This window comes from Asterias rubens, chromosome 20 (genome assembly GCF_902459465.1).
Source record: "Asterias rubens chromosome 20, eAstRub1.3, whole genome shotgun sequence".
NCBI classification, from domain to species: Eukaryota; Metazoa; Echinodermata; class Asteroidea; order Forcipulatida; family Asteriidae; genus Asterias; species Asterias rubens.
Window position 1 is genome coordinate 2,757,258 of NC_047081.1, and position 20,594 is coordinate 2,777,851.

At 40.0% G+C, this 20,594-nt stretch overlaps 1 protein-coding gene across 1 annotated transcript in view; it reads right to left on the reverse strand.

Annotated features, from left to right (window-relative positions):
- Positions 1-792: 792 nt before the first annotated feature.
- The window catches only part of LOC117303946 (zinc finger MIZ domain-containing protein 1-like), a 28,001-nt gene continuing 8,199 nt past the window's right edge, over positions 793-20,594 (reverse strand). The window contains exons 2-17 of the mRNA XM_033788414.1: positions 19,308-19,510; positions 18,498-18,634; positions 16,715-16,859; positions 15,827-16,067; positions 15,295-15,504; positions 14,865-15,119; positions 14,258-14,405; positions 13,428-13,584; positions 12,756-12,966; positions 11,531-11,636; positions 11,192-11,417; positions 10,347-10,501; positions 9,819-9,956; positions 9,416-9,681; positions 8,128-8,919; positions 793-7,906 (exon numbers count right to left, since the gene is read on the reverse strand). Of these exons, the coding sequence (XP_033644305.1) occupies positions 7,796-7,906; positions 8,128-8,919; positions 9,416-9,681; positions 9,819-9,956; positions 10,347-10,501; positions 11,192-11,417; positions 11,531-11,636; positions 12,756-12,966; positions 13,428-13,584; positions 14,258-14,405; positions 14,865-15,119; positions 15,295-15,504; positions 15,827-16,067; positions 16,715-16,859; positions 18,498-18,634; positions 19,308-19,510 (3,501 nt within the window). The 3' untranslated portion in view covers positions 793-7,795. The remainder of the gene's footprint in view (positions 7,907-8,127; positions 8,920-9,415; positions 9,682-9,818; positions 9,957-10,346; positions 10,502-11,191; positions 11,418-11,530; positions 11,637-12,755; positions 12,967-13,427; positions 13,585-14,257; positions 14,406-14,864; positions 15,120-15,294; positions 15,505-15,826; positions 16,068-16,714; positions 16,860-18,497; positions 18,635-19,307; positions 19,511-20,594) is intronic.

Below are 20,594 nucleotides of genomic sequence, written 5' to 3' on the forward strand. Positions count from 1 at the left end.
CTCGTCCTAACTCAAAATAAGACGAGTCGTAACTCTTTGTAACTCTTTGTGAAATCGAGTTATCTGAATTAGGGGCTACAGTTATGGCTTTGGCTGTTGCCAAGGATATTGCTGAGGTTATCCTATGCTCATAGAGTTGTATATAAGAACTAGAGGGCGAACGAGTGATGCTTCGTGCACACACCACGGGACCGCAAGGATACGTGCCATTCTGTACGCGCGTTGAACAAGAAACACACGTTGGAGTTTGTGTTTAATGAACGCTACGCGATGCTGTTTTGTTCAACTTACAAAATGGCCGCACAAACACACGCTGTGGGATGCCAGTTTTGTCAACTTAGAAAATGGCCACCTGCGCGCATGCATAGCCCAGTGCGCCCTCTAGTTCTTACATACAACTCTATGTCCAATGCATCACCACATGATGACCAAGCAATCCAGTCTTAGCCAAAGCCAGCAAGTCTTGCCTCAGTTTGTAAAAGGTTATACAAAACTAAGGTTATGAGAGCATGGGTGAGGAAGATATGAGTCTTTGAAGTTTTGTCATTTTGAGCTTTGCAGTCACACTAAAACATTACATTTGAAGTTGTATTATCCTGGCATCAAACGTATGCAAGATTAAAGTCTATGTGTGATATACAGTCATGTAGTTAAACACATTTCAGGTCTGTTCCAGTGCTACAACAATAGTGTGTTGTTTGGAAGAGATATGCAAGTTTGTATTTTTATTGTTTTAAAAAACTTAAATTATCGGGGAAGACACACTCTAAATAGTACACAATCGAGAACAAGTTGCATGATCTCATGAATATTAATGAGGTCACATGAATAATAAATAATAATTACAGGTCAATACAGTGTTTTGGAAGTAAAGACACACATTGGAAACATTCCTCGCTCATTGTTTCCAAAGAAAAAAAAATATTGAAAGATTATTTTTGAAATATTATTTAAAAATTAATCCGTATTATTTTATCTAAACAATCAACATACATTGGTGATTTCTAGATCTTCACTTTGATTTTTTTTGTCAAAAACCATTATTTTGAGAATTTAAAAATGTAAAATTCTGAAAGATAATTAAGAGTCAACTCAGAACTTCCTTTTTAAAACAATTAAATGCCCTCTCCTCAACAGAACATAATTCAGTGAGGACAATCCTCATAATATCATCAATAAATATCACATCACATTTTTATACCCGGCACAACAAACTGTGTCTGGCCTGTCACACGAGTCAAAATACACAAAAAGGCATGATTTTAAAATACCTTTTACCCACAGTTGTTGCAAATTTCTTTTAAATATATTTTATTCCTTTTTGTATGCATTTGACAGCATCGAGAAAATGTCAGTTGAGGACCGGTAGACTTTTAATTTCCCAAAATATTTTCTCTCTGTAAAGATCAAAACAGAGCAACTACAACAAGTGTTTACAGTACCAAAACAGGAACCTTAGTATTATAACGTTCATTCTTTGTCCAAAAATATCTACCCAAGCAACAACTTTATAAGCTATCGGCCACGAAATGCATAAGCAACTAGAAAGACTGTTGTTCCTCCCTTATAATCAAAGAATTCTCACCACACAACGTCAATTAGACAAAAGCAGTGACACTAAAACTACTGAACAGTTATTAACCACATTGATAATATTATAACAACGTTTGTTTTGTTACTGCTAGAGTTCAAAAGAATTGAAAAACCAAAAGATCAAAATGAAGTGTCATTAACAAATTTGATCTTTTTTCTTTCTTTAACGATAACGTACAGCATTGGCTAAACTTGTTTTACATCCAAAGATAAAACTGATATAACTGCATTTCAGCTGACATGACTCGATATTTATTTCAAGTCAAGAGGTTCTGCCATCGGAAAACACCTGAGAAACCTTAAGCTTCTTCGTCCGCATTTTCATTTGCAGATTTATTTTGATATGAAATTGTGGAATGCTTGACTATTAATTCAAAGTAAAACTCAAGTTGCATTTCCCACAAAACAGCATCTTAGACTAAGATTGTTTTTGGCTTACACACTAAGTAAGACTTGCATTGATCTTAGACCAAAGCTGTACCTTATGCATTTTGTGATGAATTCAAAATCAAAATTAACAAAAAAATTTTTAGACCCTGCAGTTATTAGAACTTAATCAAAAACAAAAACAAAACCAAAAGCAAGAGTGATACCGTAAATAGCAACGCTGGTTGTTTTTTGGCGAAATCACATTTGAAAAAAAGAATTCTTACCACAAGGAAGGGTTATTGATCAACAGACTTCCCATAATGTAAAGAGGATTTGAAAAGTTAATTTGTTTGACCCAATATTAATCCAAAGTTTACCCAGTCAGTTGATCAACCCACAATTATTCCAAAGTTTGCCCAGTCACTTTCCATTGGGGTTGATATTTTAAAACACAAAGAGTACATCTCCTTAGGGAAATCCCGCTGCTGCCACTACACAGGTTTTATCGTTAACTTGGGTGTGATCCCTCCCGGACACCACTGAACAAAGATATCAACAAGTAGCTCAGTTGGTAGAGCGCAGACACATTAGTCACGACATGCTCAAACCCAGCTCTAGTCCCTTTTCTGTTCAACCAAAAATTATATTTAAAACACAAAGAGCTCTGTGCCACTGTTTTAACTGATATGGGATTCATACCCATCAAAAAATGCATATGATTCAACAGGTAAAGTACAGTAACAGTACTGTTCGGATATTTGTTTTGTGTGATAAAATAAATCCATTCCTGTGCGTCAGCCAGATTGAGGTTAAGTTAACCTTGGTGGATGTCACTATGCAAACGTTACTTATTTGGATGTCCAATTATGGCATACTTGTGTTGCAAATTGTAAATGCATTTGTAGGTATCTAAGGTGACATCTTTTCTGGAATAGAATATGCCAATCTTATCTTCCGAGTGTTATGCGATCTTAGAAAGACAATTTAAAGTCAAAATATGAGTTTGGGAAAACAGTTTTTTTTTAAGTGTTAATCTTTGAGCAAGACATGTTGTTGCTCTGGCCTAGACAACTAAAGTTGATACTAGAAAAACAACTTATGAAAACAATTCTATACTAGAAAAACAACTTATGAAAACAATTCTTCTGACAAAAACATTTGGTTGAACCAAACATTCAACTGATTTGAGTCTCTTGATAGCTTTAACACAAATTGTAAAACAACCAAGAAACAAAGATTTTGCTCCTAGTTTCATCCATGATATTAGATATACAAAAAAAGGAGTAACAATTTGTGAACCAAAGGAGCATTTGTGAAACCTAAACTGTCTACTTTTAAATTAAATAGAAAATAAATAAAAAATTACACTTTAGAAGAGACTTCTTTTAGTATGCCTACAAGGTACATTAAAAAGATTTTTAAAAACTCAAATGGGCTAAAGCAGATAAATGTACATTATAAATAAAAAAAAGAACATTTTTTTTAAATATAAATACAAATTATTTAGAATTAAAAAGATTTGGGACTATGTTTATACCCACACTTAAATGTATGCTAAGACAATTTAGGATGAATGTTTCAGATTTATTAATATTTTTTTTTCTGAAAATAAAAACCCCCAAATTACATTCATATTTGCGATCAAGCATCATTTTAAAATCTACTTTGTCGTGTTTTTAGAGCCATCAGTTCGTCTAATATACCAAAATCTTTTTCTCCTTTTTTTCTCCTTTTACAAGAATTTTTTAATTTATTTATTTATAAATAATGGACCTTAAAAATATACAGAAACGTCACAGACACGTTTTCAACTCTGTTCATAAAGCTCAACTCCACATCCTTCATTCATCCAACATTTCATTCCCACTGTCTAACTATAATACATCCAACATCTAAATATAATTTAAAACCAATAAGTTAGGACTGGTACCAATAACTCCTGACACTTTTCACAGTTTCCCCCCCAAAGTGCAATGCCCTAGTGGAGTCAAAGTACTTGATATACCTAGACTGGACTGTTCCAAATATCTAAAATAGGGGCGGTCCCAGAGTTGTGTAGTTTTTGATGTGAATTTTATTTTCACAAGTATACTTTGTGCCGAAAGTGTGCAGGCAAACAGATCTGAACCCTATGATCTATAAAGCATCTGTTCTTGTCAGCAGGCTTCGAGATGAATTGCGGACAACCTGCTCTAGGTTCTTTGGGTTCAAACACTCCTCCTCCCCCCCCCCGAGTCAAATGTTTCGACCCTCTTGGGTGCCAGTAACTAGTGGTACCTCCCTGAATTTGTTCAATAACAGGGGTGAACCCCTCACTTAAAGGTTTTAAACAGTCTGTTTACAAAAATTTAAAACATTTTAACACTCTTTCTGGCTGATGTCCTTAAAAAAACCTTAGATTTGGGATTTTCTAAAATTAACAATACTGATTGATTGACAACAATTTTGTATCAACATTCTTCGCATCACTCTCCAATTCAAGAAATAAATCCTCACATTTGCAGAAGTCGTCAGATCGTTTATAATACTAAATTTCAGGTTAATCTACTGTGATGTACCCCCACCCCAAAAACTTATAATTTGAAAGCACTTTCAACTGTTTTCATTGAAGTTTTTAGATATATAACCAAATGAAAAATTTAAACAATTTATTTGTCTCTGCACAGGGTGGGATTTTTCCTTTACCTTAAAAACGTTTGACATTTTAGCACTTCAAAAAAAACCTGTTCAATTTGTATTTGTGCATGATTCAGATGCTAAAAAAGAAAACTATTGTACCGTTAAGTTAGTTTATAGCTCTATGGTTAGAACTAAGGACACTGGTTGTTTTTTTTTTACTGTTTTTGACTTGAATTTAACAAGATGTTAATACAGAGAATTCCCATTAACTGATGACAAAAACATCTAGAATATTAAAACAAAATAAGAAACGTTACTAGTGCAGCAAATGCTAGGGCAATGGGAATTTTGGTCACTGCTTAAGGATGGGAAGGTAGTGAGAAATTGCGCACTATTGGTGTTGGTGTTGCTCAGGACTAGGCCTGGAATTTCATTAAAAAGAGGGCAAGGCCATTTACATTTTGCAAAGGGCACTTCCATTGGATAATGCATAAGTCAATGGGAAACTTTTGAGGGATCACCAAGGCCATGACCAGGGTGCAACGGAAGCCATGGTATCTGTGGCCTGGCTGTAATTCCTGCATGGACGTCCTATACTGCACCGCATGATGACACGACATCAACAATCGAGCACCCTTGGCCTTACGTCCACACTTAAGGATTCTGCCGAGAATCAATGTAAGCGTAAACAGCAATCCATAACCATAGCTGTAGCAGCAAAATTTGGACATGGTCAAAGGAAGGACCCAAGTTTGCAAGAAAGAAAAATATTGTCTAAAACAATGTAAACCAGTGTGTTTCTGATGGTTGTTTGGTTTTCCCTTTTTAAGTTTAAAGAGCTTTATATATTCTTGATCCCAATCCATGGTACATCGACCAACTATTGGTCCACTGAAGTTAACTTCTCTTCTCTAATACACACCAAGCATAACAAACATATGCTAAAAAGTGTAACTCTTTAAATTTTGGCATTAAAAATTAAAAAACCCAAAACTTACTTTAACACTGGACAAAATTAAGTGTCTAAAAAAGTATAGTTTTTTTTTTTTTTTAGTTTAGCGTACTTCAAAAAAGTAGTTTTTAAATGTTTCTTCAGTCCAAAAATAGATATATATAGTAGAGTAAAACAAACTCACTATTGTTTTGATTTCTCTGTAAACAGTAAAAAACAAAATACGACATTGTGACCTTTCGGTCGATGCTTTTGCAAGACTTTTTGATTTGGGTGGAGGGGATAATCTGGCAAGTATAAACAAAATTCTGGACAGAATTAATAACAACGGCAGTAACAGCTTCCCAATTTGCCAAAATGAAAGCTGACATCAATCAAGAGGCAAGCTGTAACTTATGATAGACCCATAGAGTTATATATAAGATCTAGAGGGCGCACAGGCCTAGATAGGCGGCTCAGTGTGTGTGGCCATTTTCTAAGTTGACAAAACAGCATCGCAAAGCGTGTATTTATCAACACACACGACGTGTATTTCACATTCTCCGTGCGTACAAAGTAAAGTTCGTCTTGCGTTTGTGCACGCAGCATCACCAGTGCGCTCTCTAGTTCTTATAAATAATTCTATGGATAGGCCTCACTAATTGCATGTTAAGACTTTCTTAGTTGGAAATTATTCTTTAACAATTACCAATGCGTGTTTTCTTGGGAATGTGAAATCATAATGTATGGCTGACAATATTGAAGTACATTAATTGTTATAACCGGAGGTGGAAAACACCCCAATAAGCACATGGGGTGAGCTGGCTGCCTAGTGCAAGTTGGAGTAGCGACCTTTTATCAACCACTTGCCAATCTTCCATGGTTACCTACGCATGCAATACATCCTGGGTACCAGGCAAAATCGTCCAATAGTCGACTTTAGTCCCACGTTCGAACTTGACCCTAGTGGCAATTTGGTGGTGATGCGTTGCCATGGAATTAAGAGAAGTTTCAACTAAATTAGCGTACTTCCTCCTTGGAGAGGCGAACACATAGAGGTGCTGGGGAGAGAAACAATCATGAGTGGTGCTTTGCTTTCTCCTTGAGGCAAGGGGCGCAACAATGGCCCCTCACACCCACGATGTTGATTCCTCTTGGGTGAAACGATGACATTAATAGGTTTAATGATGATACCTCTTAAACACAACGACAGTCCCTCAGAAGGGTAACGATGACCTCATTGGGCGCAACGACAACCATCAGTGGGCGCAACGGTGAACCCTTATGGGTGTAACGATGAACCCTTATGGGCGCAACGGTGAACCCTTATGGGCGCAACGGTGAACCCTTATGGGCGCAACGGTGAACCCTTATGGGCGCAACGGTGAACCCTTATGGGTGTAACGATGACCCTCATGGTTGTAGCGACGATCCTCATGGTGTAGCGATATTAACAGGTGTAATAATAATACCTCGTAATCACAATGATAGTCCCTCAGAGGTGCATCGATGATCCCCGTGGGTGTAACAATGACCCTCGTGGGTTTAAAGATGACCAACTCTGCATTGTCACGTTTCCCAGGGTTCTGGGCGTAACATCACCCTGGATGTTCCCCTGGGTGGAAGGCTCTTCCTCAGAGTTCAGATGTTGCCCCTGGCCGTAAGGGGCGCTTCACAGGGAGTAACGACAGTTCCCTTAGAATAGGAATGTTCTCTAGGCGTTTACAGCCTTGGTCTTAAGGCATTGCCCTCCATGTTCCACGACAAAGCAAAATGACGTCCAAAGTTACATGATCTCATTGTTGATTTGACAGAGAATAAGGAATTTCAGTCTTTTCCCCGATTCCCGTCATGACCTTTGACTTTTCCATCTCTGCACTACCTTCATTCAAGATTATACAATCTGGTCTCAAAGAGAAGCCACGCCTTGATTCTGCTTTCCTTTAAAAGACAACAACGACGCTCCTCCGATGATAGTCGTTCCAGGTGCAATGTCAAGAAACACACTGACTATTCAATTTCTTCATTTCAACTCGGACACATCAAAGTCGTCATAAAATTTTCTCTCTTCGGGATGACTTCAAAATGGCTCCTCATCAAGAGAAATACCACGTAGCCTACTGGGAAACAACCCAGGTATTCCGCAGTAGAAAAAAAATGGCAATCAAAGTAAACTTCATGTCTCATTTTTGTTGTAACTCTTTTTTTTAAGCACAGTGTGTCCAGCACAAGTTATTAGTTTTGTTTCCCCTCAAACAATTCCGAGGGAAGGCAGGATTGTCTTTATGTGTCAAAGAGAGACAGAAGTTCATCATTTTCATTGTTACTCTGGGCATTGTCCGATTGCCCGAGAATTGAAAGTAAATCCACATCGCCCATATTTTCTGGCAGAAGCTGTTGAAAAAATAAAGAAGATAGATTGATTAAATAATTGAACTTAACCTTGGATCAGACGAGTTGCTCTATAAAAAGCATTTGTAACCATTTTTTATAAAAATGCATATAAGGTTGGAAAGATGTTTAAAAAGGACACTAAGCAATTCATTTAATACTTTAAAAGGGGTATGTGAAACAAAACTAACAAACTGGAGATTTGTAAAATAAAGAGCACTTACATCAAGACCTTCTTGTCCTTCACCTCCTCCATCGATCACAGCTGCTGGGTCAAAGTTCAAATCAGAACTTGACTGAATATGATTGTTTGTGTTCATGGCCATACTTGACGTTGTCTTTGGCTGCTCTCTATGGTTCATCATCGAAGGTGCTTGGGTGCCAGGATGCGGTGAGTGGTGGTTTGGCATGTGATGTGACCCTTGCATCGTTGATGGCGACTGCGTTGAGGAAATGTGGTTGGGTATCCCACCACTGCCACCGTTACTGCTGCCACCGTTTCCAGAGTTCATTGTGCTCGGTGTTGATGGCATCGCACTTCCGGGGGTTAACGGCATACTGGGCGTCAAAGGCATCCCAGGGGTATGGGGCATACCCGGTGTATGGGGCATTCCGGGCGTATGAGGCATGCCGGGCGTATGTGGCATTCCAGGCGTGTGGGGCATCCCGGGAGTCGGTGGTTTTGCATTAATGTTCGGGTGCATGCCGCCCCTCTGCTGCTGTTGTTGCTGTTGTTGTTGCTGCTGTTGCTGCTGCTGTTGTTGCTGCTGCTGCTGCTGTGGGTGTGAAGTTGTTCCATTGCCTGGAGTGCCTGGTCCACTATGGTGAGATGGCACACCGGAATGAGGTCCACCGTTTGGTTGAGGGCCTCCCATTCCAGGATGAGCATTGCTTCCTGGATGAGAGTTACCGACTGGGTGAGGATTGCTGTTTGGATGGGGATGACTGCCAGGATGTGGAGGTCCTGGATGCCTGACGTTGGGTGAAGGGCCCTGATTTGGACCTGCATGACTCATCTGAAAATTTGAAAGAAACAAGAAAAGATTAAGTTAAAAAGACAACTTATATAAGTAGCTTAGTTATGTACACTATTACCAATTGATAACGTTGAGTTGTTTTTCTTCATTTGTTTTTCTTCATTTTCTCAAAAGAAATGAAAATTTACTTACTGAAAGGGTTGCAGTTTGGAGGGGGAAACCAAGTGAATTTCTACATACTTAAATAGTTTCATTTGGGATGGTTTAAAATGACTTTCTTAAGGCTGGAATGGTTGCAGCTTGGGACGAGGGAGCCAAGTGAATTTTTACCGACTAGAAATGGTTGCAGTTTGGAAGAGGAAACCAATATTCACTTTCTACAGGCTGGAAATGGTTGCAGTTTGGAGGGAAAAGGCAAGTGAATCTCTACCAAAGGTTTGAATGGTTGAAGTTTGGAAGGTGAATCCAAGTGACTAGGTTTTTTGTTAACAAAAATAGACTGTAATAAAAAAACTAGCTTGTTTTAGTAACTTACATGTGGTGGCAGCGCATGGTTGTACTGTTTCTCAACAGGTACCATATCCGTTGTGGCAATGTTGTCTTCAAAATGTGAAAAAGAAGGGCCGTTGAAGTTACCCCCTGGAGTGCCTGGACCTCCTGGACCTCCAGGTCCACCAGGACCCCCTGGTCCACCAGGTCCCCCTGGTCCACCAGGTCCCCCTGGTCCACCAGGTCCGCCACCAGGACTGTTGAAGTTGTTGTAATTCCCATAGTTTGGTCCTCCATGGACTGGGCCCGGTCCTGGAAAAAGGCAGACGCCAAAGATTAATCAAATGAGTTGTTCAAGTGAGTGTGTCACTGCGCATGTATGTTGCTGGCCAGTAGTCGACTATAATGTGAGCATTACATATAACAGGTCATTATCTGATTGATCTTACCATTAAATTCTGGTGGTGGTGGTCCTCCCATGGGGTACGGTGAGTGATTCATGTTCATGTTATCGTAACTATGCATACCAGGCATTGTCATGCTACCTGGAGACATTGCTTTAAATCTCTTGGACGAGCCACATGTTTCTATAAAGGATACAAAAACAGAACAAAGTTATTAGACTGCTGGACTTGCAAGAACAAGGTTGTGGGTTCGAATCTGGCCGAGCTAACTGCTGAATTTCAAGATGACTTGAATAAAAGTTAATGAATCACAACTGATTGATTTGTGCCATTCGAACTCATAGCCGTTAAACCAATGTGTGTATAACCGAAGCAAAAAAATTAGAGCAGGATTTAAAGCAACAACCTTTGTATTAACATTTAGCTTGCGCTCCACAAACTGAGATATCTATCTAGCCCTTTGTTGGTGGTCTCCATAGCAATAAACACATTTATAAATATATTTCTTAAAACAATTGAAAATAATCAGAAACTTATGATTACTAAAATAATTTCATCTTCTCCGACTCTTACCTAGTTCCTCATCCTTGATGTCACATTTCATCTGGACAGGTTTCCAACTCGCTGTTGCGTCAATTGTGACGTCTTCAAAATCGGCCGACGGTACGGCAGTCAGAATGCCCCACATGAACTGATCCACCTCAAGTCCTTCCAACAAAGCCGTTTTGCTGACGAGAAAAAAACAACCAAATATAATTAGTTCAAGTTCATACCAAGGTCAAGTAACCCATGCAATCAGTTAGTTTACCCCACAAAACCCTTCAACTGAACACAGCTTAAGGCAATGAAGAAGAAAACCCTTACCTACTTATAACGGTCACGTTACCCATTACCTTAGTTAGTTTACCCCACAAAACCCTTCAATTGAACATAGCTTAAGGCAATGAAGAAGAAAACCCTTACCTACTTATAACGGTCACGTTACCCATTACCTTAGTTAGTTTACCCCACAAAACCCTTCAATTGAACATAGCTTAAGGCAATGAAGAAGAAAACCCTTACCTACTTATAACGGTCACGTTACCCATTACCTTAGTTAGTTTACCCCACAAAACCCTTCAACTGAACATAGCTTAAGGCAATGAAGAAGAAAACCCTTACCTGCTTATAACGGTCACGTTACCCATTACCTTAGTTAGTTTACCCCACAAAACCCTTCAATTGAACACAGCTTAAGGCAATGAAGAAGAAAACCCTTACCTACTTATAACGGTCACGTTACCCATTACCTTAGTTAGTTTAACCTACAAAACCCTTCAATGCGAACATAGCTTAGGGCGATAAATAAGGAATAATGAAGACAGAAAATGAAGAGGGAAAATAAAGATGGTACAATGCTGTCAAGCCCCGAAACTTACTTGCAAACTGGACACCTCCACGATCCTCTTTCACAGTTGAGTTGCAGGTAGGATTCCAAGTCAAAACACTGTATGTGTTTACACTCCTGACCCCGAGCGGGCAATGTGATACGCTGAAAGGTGATCGGACACTTCAGGGAGACTTTAATAGCTGTCTGCTCTACTCCGTCGTCGCTGTTTAGGATTCCACCACTGGATGCAGCGACGCTGGAGAAATTCCTCTTAACTGTGGAGAGAGGTGGCACAAACAAATATTTTAATTTTTTCAAGTGATAAAACCATGAGAAAAACTGTGCAAACTTTGAATATCGAGTAAAATTCAAGAACAAAGTGACATACTTTTGGTTATACAATGCTCAGCCGGCAGCAGCCTCTTCCGTAAGAGACCTTGTAACACTGATCTCACTGTAGGTCTATGGACGAGTTGTAAAACAAACAGATGCGACTGGAATGAAATATTAAACAAACAAATTCAAGTTAGCAATTTATAGACAATATTGGTGTGTCGTGGCGGATTGGTTAAGAGTACGGGACTCAAGGTTGGGACCAAATTTCATAGTGCTGTTTCAGCAGACGATTTTGCTTGAGAGTGTTGTCCTGAGCTAAAACTAGCAGGATACCAAAGATGGTGCATATGACATGGTATTTTGGCTGCTAAGTTATTCTTCACACTTGGAACGCATTACCCCTGATCCACCCTCGACAAATGGGCATACCAGAGTAAAAAAAGCCACTCCTACTCTTGAATAGAGGTAAGCTGTAAAACCCAAAGTATTCTTATTAATTTTGGTTTTTTACCCATACACCGATGTGTGTTAGCACTGTTTACTCAGTACTTTCCCCGAGTCCTGTGAAAAAACTAAATATCACAGGCATGTTACTCGGGTGATATTCGAACCCACGACCCGTGCAATTCTAAAGCAGTATTCTTGAAACGTACAGCCGGAACCCCATGGCATGGGGACCTAGGCGGGGACAGTGTGCAAATGCGCCTGGGTAACCCTGGGCTAAACAAAAAACTAAGGGGGTTTACCCAGGGCTGTATTCTTAGGGGACAAGAGATGTGTGTGTAAAGGGCCATTACAAGTGGCTCGACTATCATAAAGGTCCACACAGTGTTTCTACATTAAAGACACTGGACACCTTTGGTAATTGTCAAAGACCAGTATTTGGTGTATCTCAACATATGCACAAAATAACAAACCTGTGAAAATTTTAACTCAATTGGTCGTCTAAGGTGGAGATAATAATGGAAAAAAAAAACACCTGTCACACAAAGTTGTGTGCTTTCAGATGCTTGATTTCAAGAACTCAAAATCTAATTCTGAGGTCTCAAAATCAAATTCATGGAAAATTACTTCTTTCTCGAAAACTACGTTACTTCAGGGGGAGCCGTTTCTCACAATATTTTACACTTTCAACAGCTCTCCATTGCTTGTGACCATAAGTTTTTATGCCAACAATTATTTTGAGTAATTACCAACTGTGTCCAATGCCTTCAAGTATATATTTCTCATTGACTCTAAAACTGATCAGCTACCCATTCCAACGCATGAAAACTTACACAACAACACGCGGTGACCGTAATCTGTATCGTATTCCGGCCGGGCTGACACACTTCCTTCAGGTAGAGCGGCTTGTGGGAGGTTTTGTTGTCCCCTCGTTCTATCGAGAGGGGTGTGGCGTTTACGCTGACCTGAACCGACGCCGGCCAGTTAGTGTGCATTTGTCTGTCTTCATGGTGGTAGCATTTGAATTGCAGTTCGAGGTCGGATCTGGGAAGAAGGAGGAAAATCAATTGTGAATAACGTCAAAATAACAAATACAAAAACTCCACAGAATGGAATTGTTCTTCAACAATGCATTGAAATGACAAATAAATTTCAAAATTTGTATATTTACTGTGCCCCCTTTTGTTTTCCCGTTAGAGGACCACAATAGTTTTCACTTTTCCTGTCCACGATAAAGTTTCTCCTTTTTTGCAGTTTGGCAGGGAAATTTTGCTTATGTCTATGCACAATTTGTAAGCAGAGCCATAAAATTGGGCCCAGGCTGGGGCCCAGATTTAAGCAAGGAACAGGCTATCGGGAACATGGAAGAAATCATGGTCATGAGGCTGGTTCCAAATGGTCAACCACAGTAGTCAACCAATGGATTCAGGGTACCCAAACTTGCTCTAGATTGCGCAACCTTAGGGTCTTGATCCAAGACTTATATCTGTTACAATATGACTCACCTCCACATGAGGGTTTGGTGGACTGACTGTCTGAGGTGGAAGACATGATTGCTTACTGCCAAGTTGTGCTCAAGCCTGAATGGCTCTAACACAATCCCGTCCCGAACGAGGAACGTAATCCTGATCTCTTCGCTGATACCCGGCGCATAGTTTGGGGCTGATTGGTTTAAAAAACAAACAAACAAACAAATATGTAATAAAGTTATCTCTTCTTTATAATATATGCTAAATTTGCATCGGGGGTAAAGAATATTAATTTGGGTTTTACTCTAACACCAAAGTGTGTAAGCACTGTGTAATGTCGTCCTTAAAGGCAAAGAATACCTAGTTTTTAGAACAGTTTGATTGATAACCCTTTAAAAATGTAGATATCCTGTTCTCTACCAACTGACCTATCAACCCCTATGTTGGGAAGGGCGGATGTTGGGGGGGGGGGGTTCTCATTATTTTGCCAATATCTTTGAACAGGGGTGCCAGTCAGAAGCCACATAACCCGTACCTGCTGTGTAGCCAGGAATCACACCCAAATTACGATACAACCTGGGAAGCGGCAGCCACGGAATCACCTTCAGGGGATGCCACTGTTTATTTTCAGTTATCAAATATTATAAACCACAAGGGAAACTGAAGATTTAGGTGATTCGCTGTTGAACAAAGAAAAATTTACAAGAGTGGGACTCGAATGAACCGTCACCACGATTCAGGATGAGTGCGATGAGTGCGATCGTTTGATTAGCTCTCGCAGGGACTCACCCGAGTGAGCACTGCTAAACGAACGCACACACTGATTGATCCTGATAGGTAAAAGAAGATCTACACTGTGTACTTACTTGATTTCAGATCTGGTGGTCCCCCTGGGAAGGGTTTGACATCTCCGGTGGGGGACATGTAGGGTGGGATATTGGGGCTCGGTGTCAGGGGCGGTGTTGGGTTACCAGGGATGCCAGGTGAGTGTTGGTAGTTCATACCTCTATTAGCCTGTCAAAGAAAAGACAAAAATTAACTTTTTTTTCTCCCAACATAGTTCCCTGAACTCTATTGATATTCCTTTAAACATTGTTTTAATTTCTGTTTCATTTCATCTGAACAATTGGGTCTTCTATTGCCTTCTTGTTGAGGGCCATTGCTTAACTATTGCCTGCTGATTGAGAGCATATTGGATCTACTACTGCGTACTGACTGAGGGCCATTTGACTCACTATTGCCTGTTGGTTGAGAGCCAGTTAGACTTACTACTGCCTACTGGTTGAGGGGCAATTGGATCTATTGATTGAACTTTGTGGACTTACCATTGCCTGGTGATTGAGGACCAATAAAGACTCACTGCTGCCTGCTAGTTGAGGGTACATTGGATCTACTATTGCCTACTTCTTAAAGGCCACTTGGATCTACTAATGCCTATTCATCGGGGGTCATTATTGAACTCTGTATACTTACTATTGCCTGTTGATTGTACGGTGGGTTAATCGCCTGTGGACCCCCATTAAAATTCCCTCTCGGGAAGAACTGGTGGTTTCCCTGGTAGGTGATGCCATTCCCTGGTCCCTTCTGCCTCATGTTCATGTAGTTAGGAGAGGGCATAGGCTGCTGGGCTGGGTATGGGGTCTGCTGACCTGGGTAGGGAGACTGTCCCTTCATCGCCCCTGGGCTCGGGCTGTGGGGCATTGGACCATACTGCTGGTTGGGCATGCCCTTGATTGGGGGGAAAAGAAGACAACTTGTTAGACGAGTTACTCATCCTAACTCGAGATCGGATTAATCTATCAGAGACCATGGCCTCTGAAAAAAATCCAATCCCGGTATTGTTCCCAACAGAACATTCCAAACTGATGATTATTGTTAGATGAAGACTCTCTTCCTTTTTTACCTGGTTGAAGTTGTTGGGGCCGCCAGGATGCCCGGGGTACGGCCTCTTCATGTACTGCTGGGCATATTGCTGCTGGGCGGGACTCCTTTGCATCATCTGCTGCTGGTACATGGCTTGCTTGCCCATGTTGTTACCATTACCCATGTTATTCATGAAAGGCCCACCCCCCTGATTCATGCCATACTGGTTGTTGAAACCTTGCATTCGCATCTGTTGAGAAATGGAAAATGGGGTCAAAGGTCAGGAAATCAATACATTTGTCCAACTACACTTTACTTAAAGCATTTTAAATCAAGAGTGTACTTTTTGGACAACTTTATTGCAATATTGTATCGCTACTAACGAAGCAAAAAGTGTCTAAGAAGTTTACTTCAAGGCTGTTGAATGAGGTGCATGCTGGTCTAGCTAGCGATCAAACTTGAGCACTCAAACCTGATTGCTCACTAGACCAGCCTACACCTCATTCCATGCATTACAAGTGGGTAACGAGCATTTGCAATAAGGTCTATGAAAACCTAAGTAGCGCCCTCACCTGGCCATAATCGTTCATCTGTTGATTCTGTTGGCCTTGTTGCTGCTGTTGCTGCTGTTGCTCCTTCAGCGCTGTGACTGTTGCCGTGGCTGTTGCTGTCGCCGTGGCTGCAGCCGCAGCAACAACCGCTGCTGCAGCTGCTGCAGCGGGTTGTGGGAACTCGTTGTTGGAACCAGAGGACTGCGGAGGACAGGGTCCTCCTGGCCCCATCTGGCCTGGAACCTGTCCAGGATAACCGCCCCTGATTGAAGAAAATGAAGAAAAAAAGTTTTGTGGTTGATCAAAGAAAAATTAGAGTGGGACTCGACCTCCGGATTAACGTTACGGCTCTCTACCACCTGAGCTATCCTTCCCTACGAGTCTTGTGCAGCAATTGTCGATGGTACAAGGTACAAAGAGAAACAAATGAAAAAGTGTTGGCAGTCTCCCTATTTTGTCAATATCTTTGTTCAGGGGTGCCCTCAATTTTTTTAGATTTTTTTAAAACTAATATCTGGTATTCTCATGGAAACTCAATTTTCATAATATTGATTGAACCAATATATGAATTTCGGCAGAGAAGACATGTTGTCATTTTCGTTCAAGCTGGTCTTTAAGAGTTTCTTGTTGATAGATTCTTGGGCTACGTAATACTTCGATATTATTACAGTTGAAACATAAGGTGTCTTCAAGATATTTCAAGTGAAGCCCGGTTCATACTTCCTGCGAATGCGAAGCGAATCTTGATGTCACAAAATTCGCAACAAACAATTCGCAGCAGCTGAACTCTGCTCTACTCCCTTGCGAATAATCGCTGCGAAAGGAGGATGTGACGTCAAATTCACGTCAAATTCGCTTCGCATCTGGTTCGCATGAAGTATGAACGGGCTTGAAAGGTCGAGTTCTTACCCACTGGGACCCCTATATGGTCCTGGCTCTCTTCGGTATGGTCCCATGCCCGGCATGGGCATATTGTATTGTTTGTTCTGATTGGCAGCAGCCGCTGTGAATGGGTGTTGTTGCTGGGAATACTGGTTGTTACCTGGAGATAGACCTGGATAAAGACGACAAGAAAAATCAGTCAGCACTTATTAAAGGAACACGTTGCCCTTGGATCGGACGAGATGGTCTTTGAAAGCGTTTGTAACCGTTTGTTGTAAAATGCTTAATGGTTAGAAAGATGATTTGAAAGTAGAGTATAATGATTCACACAAGTATCATTCGAAATTACGTGGTTTTCCTTTTACATTGTCGACTAACACGATCGGCCATTTATGGGAGTAAACTCCCATAAATGGCCGACCGTGTTAGTTTGCAAAGTAAAAGGAAAACCACGCAATTTTGAGACACATTTGTGTGGATCATTGTATTCTACTTTGAAATCATCTTTCTAACCATGTGCATTTTATAACAAACGGTTACAAACGCTTTTCAAAGTCCATCTCGTCCTTTTCAAAAGCAACATGTTCCTTTAAGAAATCCAGTAAAAACGTACATATTAAGCGTCCGACAAGCGCCTACTAGCGATCAAAAGCTTCCAACAAGCATATGCGCAGAGCAGTCACTTTTGGAAGCCAATGGGCAATGTTTTTCAGTACTTTGCTTCCAGGGGTTGGTGACCAGAGGTATTTTCAAAACGCGCTGCCCATGGTAGCGAGGCTGAAGGGGAGTAGACTTCATCCATTTTTTGTCTCGGTATTAAGTTTGACCAGGTTAGTTTACCTAGGCAGAAGGTGGCTGGTTTAACTACCCATTGGACTTGGTTAAAGGAACACATTGCCTTGGATCGGACGAGTTGGTCTATAAAAAGCGTTTGTAACCACTTTTTATGAAATGCATATGGGTAGAAAGAAGTTTTAAAAGTAGAATACAATGATCCACACAAGTTTGCCTCGAAATTGCGTGGTTTGCCTTTTACTGTGCGAACCAAAACGATCGGCCATTTATGGGAGTCAAAATTTTGACTCCCATAATTGGACGACCGTGTTAGTCGACGAGGTAAAAGGAAAACCGTGCAATTTCGAAGCATGTTTGTGTGGATTATTGTATTCTACATGTACTTTTACAACATCTTTTTAACCATGTGCATTTCATAACTAACGGTTACACACGCTTTTCAAAGACCAACTCGACCGATCCAAGGCAACGTGTTCCTTTAAGTTACTTGGTAAAATGGTAGAGTAACCAATTTGCATGGTTAGTTTACACCACTCCCCCTCAAAAAAAAGGTCAGTGTGAACATGGCTTTAATCACACATAGTAAATGTGGGGGAAGGGTTAAAGGTTACAGGCAGTGGACACTATTGGTAATTACTCAAAATATTTATCAGCACAAAACCTTACTTGGTGACAAGTAATGGGGAGAGGTTGATGGTATAAAACAGTGTGAGAAACAGCTCCCTTTAAATTTACATATTTTACGAAAAAGAAGTAATTTTCCACGAACTGATTTTGAGACCTCAGGTTTAGAACTTGAGGTCTCGAAATCAAGCATCTAAACGCACACAACTTCGTGTGACAAGGGTGTTTTCTTCTTTCAATATTATCTCGCAACTTCGATGACCGATTGAGCTCAAATTTTCACAGGCTAGTTATTTTATGCATATGTTGAGACACACCAACTGAGGAGGCTAGTCTTCGACAATAACCAATAGTGTCCACTGCCTTTAAAGGTTATAGGTTAACTGCATACCTGGTCCTTGTTGCATGGAGTTATTAGATAAGCTGTTACTTTCACTGGTCTGCGTAACCCCCCATACTGTAGTTACCACACTAAGTGATTGTTGTGTTGGTTGCTGACCGCCCTGTTGCCATGCCACTGATGATTCACTATTTGGATCAAAATCACACAACAACATAACAAAGTCAAGAGAGAGAGAATGTTACATCCGTCTTTTCAATTTGTATTACCAAGGAAACCATTAATATTTCACATGAAACATGAACACTGTCTGCGACTATTTTGTCAGCTCCACCAATCATGTATAATGCCCTGTGTTATCGACAAGGGTTCATAAGTGTGAGAAGGCAACCATGTAAGAAGGGGAGGGCAGGGCTCGAATTTTGGGGGAAAACAATACCGCAGCAGCCGATTTCACAAAACAGTAGGATTAATTCTATATTGAGTTTGGAGTCATCTTTACTTAGAATGGGTACAATGCGTTCTACGTCTATGGATACAGATACAGGTCCTTAGATTAGTCCTAAGTTTGGTAGAGTTTGGTGAAATTGACAGCTAGGCCCACTTTCACAGAGCTGCTTAAAAAATGTCTCCTAAGCAAAAGGGATTAGAACACCAGTCATAAATAAGACATGATCTTTTGGCTGGTAAACTTAATCATTTCATATTTCTGTTCCTTTCTTTTGAACAGTTTATTTGTATCATATTAGACTCCATTTTTATTTTCACTATCTAAAATTGTGCTTAGCTATTTTTTTTGCTTACGCAGCTTTATGAAATTGGTCTCTGGAGAGGGTTATGGAATGAAGTAGTCGGACTTACCCTGGGGGCACAGATGAGATGTTCTTCTGCATTTGATGATGCATCGGAACCGTACTTTTGCTCGGTGGGTCCCCGTTCCGATTTTTCTGGTGCCTCAGAAGAAGTAGGCGTCCAAGATCTTCACTCCAAAGGGATAACAAAGCTGAGGACACAGAGAGGAAAACAAAAAGGATTGCAAATTGAGATGTGGATGAAAAAAAAGTCTTCACAGTCACAACAGAAAGTTCTGAAGAGTAACTCTTTGAGATTGACCATGGTTAAAGCCACTGGACACTTTCGGTAAACAGTATTGTCCAAGTCCCACACTTCGTGTATCACAACTTATGTATAAAATAACAAACCTATGAAAATTCAGGCTCAATCGGTCATCGGAGTCGGGAAAACCCACTCTTGTTTCCGCGCGTTTCGCCGTGTCATGACATGTGTTTAAAATAAGCGTAATTCTCGATATCGAGAATTGATATTGTTTTAATGTTTTCTCAAAAAGTAAAGCATTTCATGGACTAATATTTCAAGAGAAGTCTTTCACCATTACCTTCTGTAAACCCTGTAAATTATTTGTAAATCTGTGATATATATATTTTTTTTTCTGTACCGAAAGTGTATAATGGCTTTAAGAGAATTTTTTTTATTATTAACCACCGGTTGCTTTCAAAACCAACAGTAGCGCAAAAAAAAAAACCTTTCTTCATTATACTTCCACCATGCAAAGTTTCAAATCCTATAAAAAGGATTGCTTTTACACTCAAGCTTTGGTATTTGAGATCAGCAGAGTGCTTCCAGAAGGTTTTTAAAAAAAATGGACATGCAGACTTAATAAAATAACCTCAAAATTGATATCTTTGAGTGTTTTCTAATGATACCGATTTAAAACAACAAACCTTGTAGAACTCTGAAGATTGCAAGTGCACCTTTAAACGATTATAACCTTGAACTATTGCTTCTCCTTGCTAGACATTGCAAGCAATAACAACCAAGAGGAGGGGGTTTAAAGGAACTATTGGATCCACCATATGGTCCCAAATGCTCACGCTTCAAACTCAGTTTGTTAACGTATACAGTAGTTATAGGCTCTTGTAATAGAATAAATACAGCAACTAGCAATTAAACACCGGAAATTCCAATAAATAGGATGAAAATGCACAAAACGTAAACCAGCACATTTGTTTTACTTTTCATGTTTCATAATTAATATTTCATAACAGCATGGACAATTTATGGAGCTAGTCAACTGTATAACAGACTCATATAAAGACTGGGTTAACTATAAAACTATTGTCATTATAA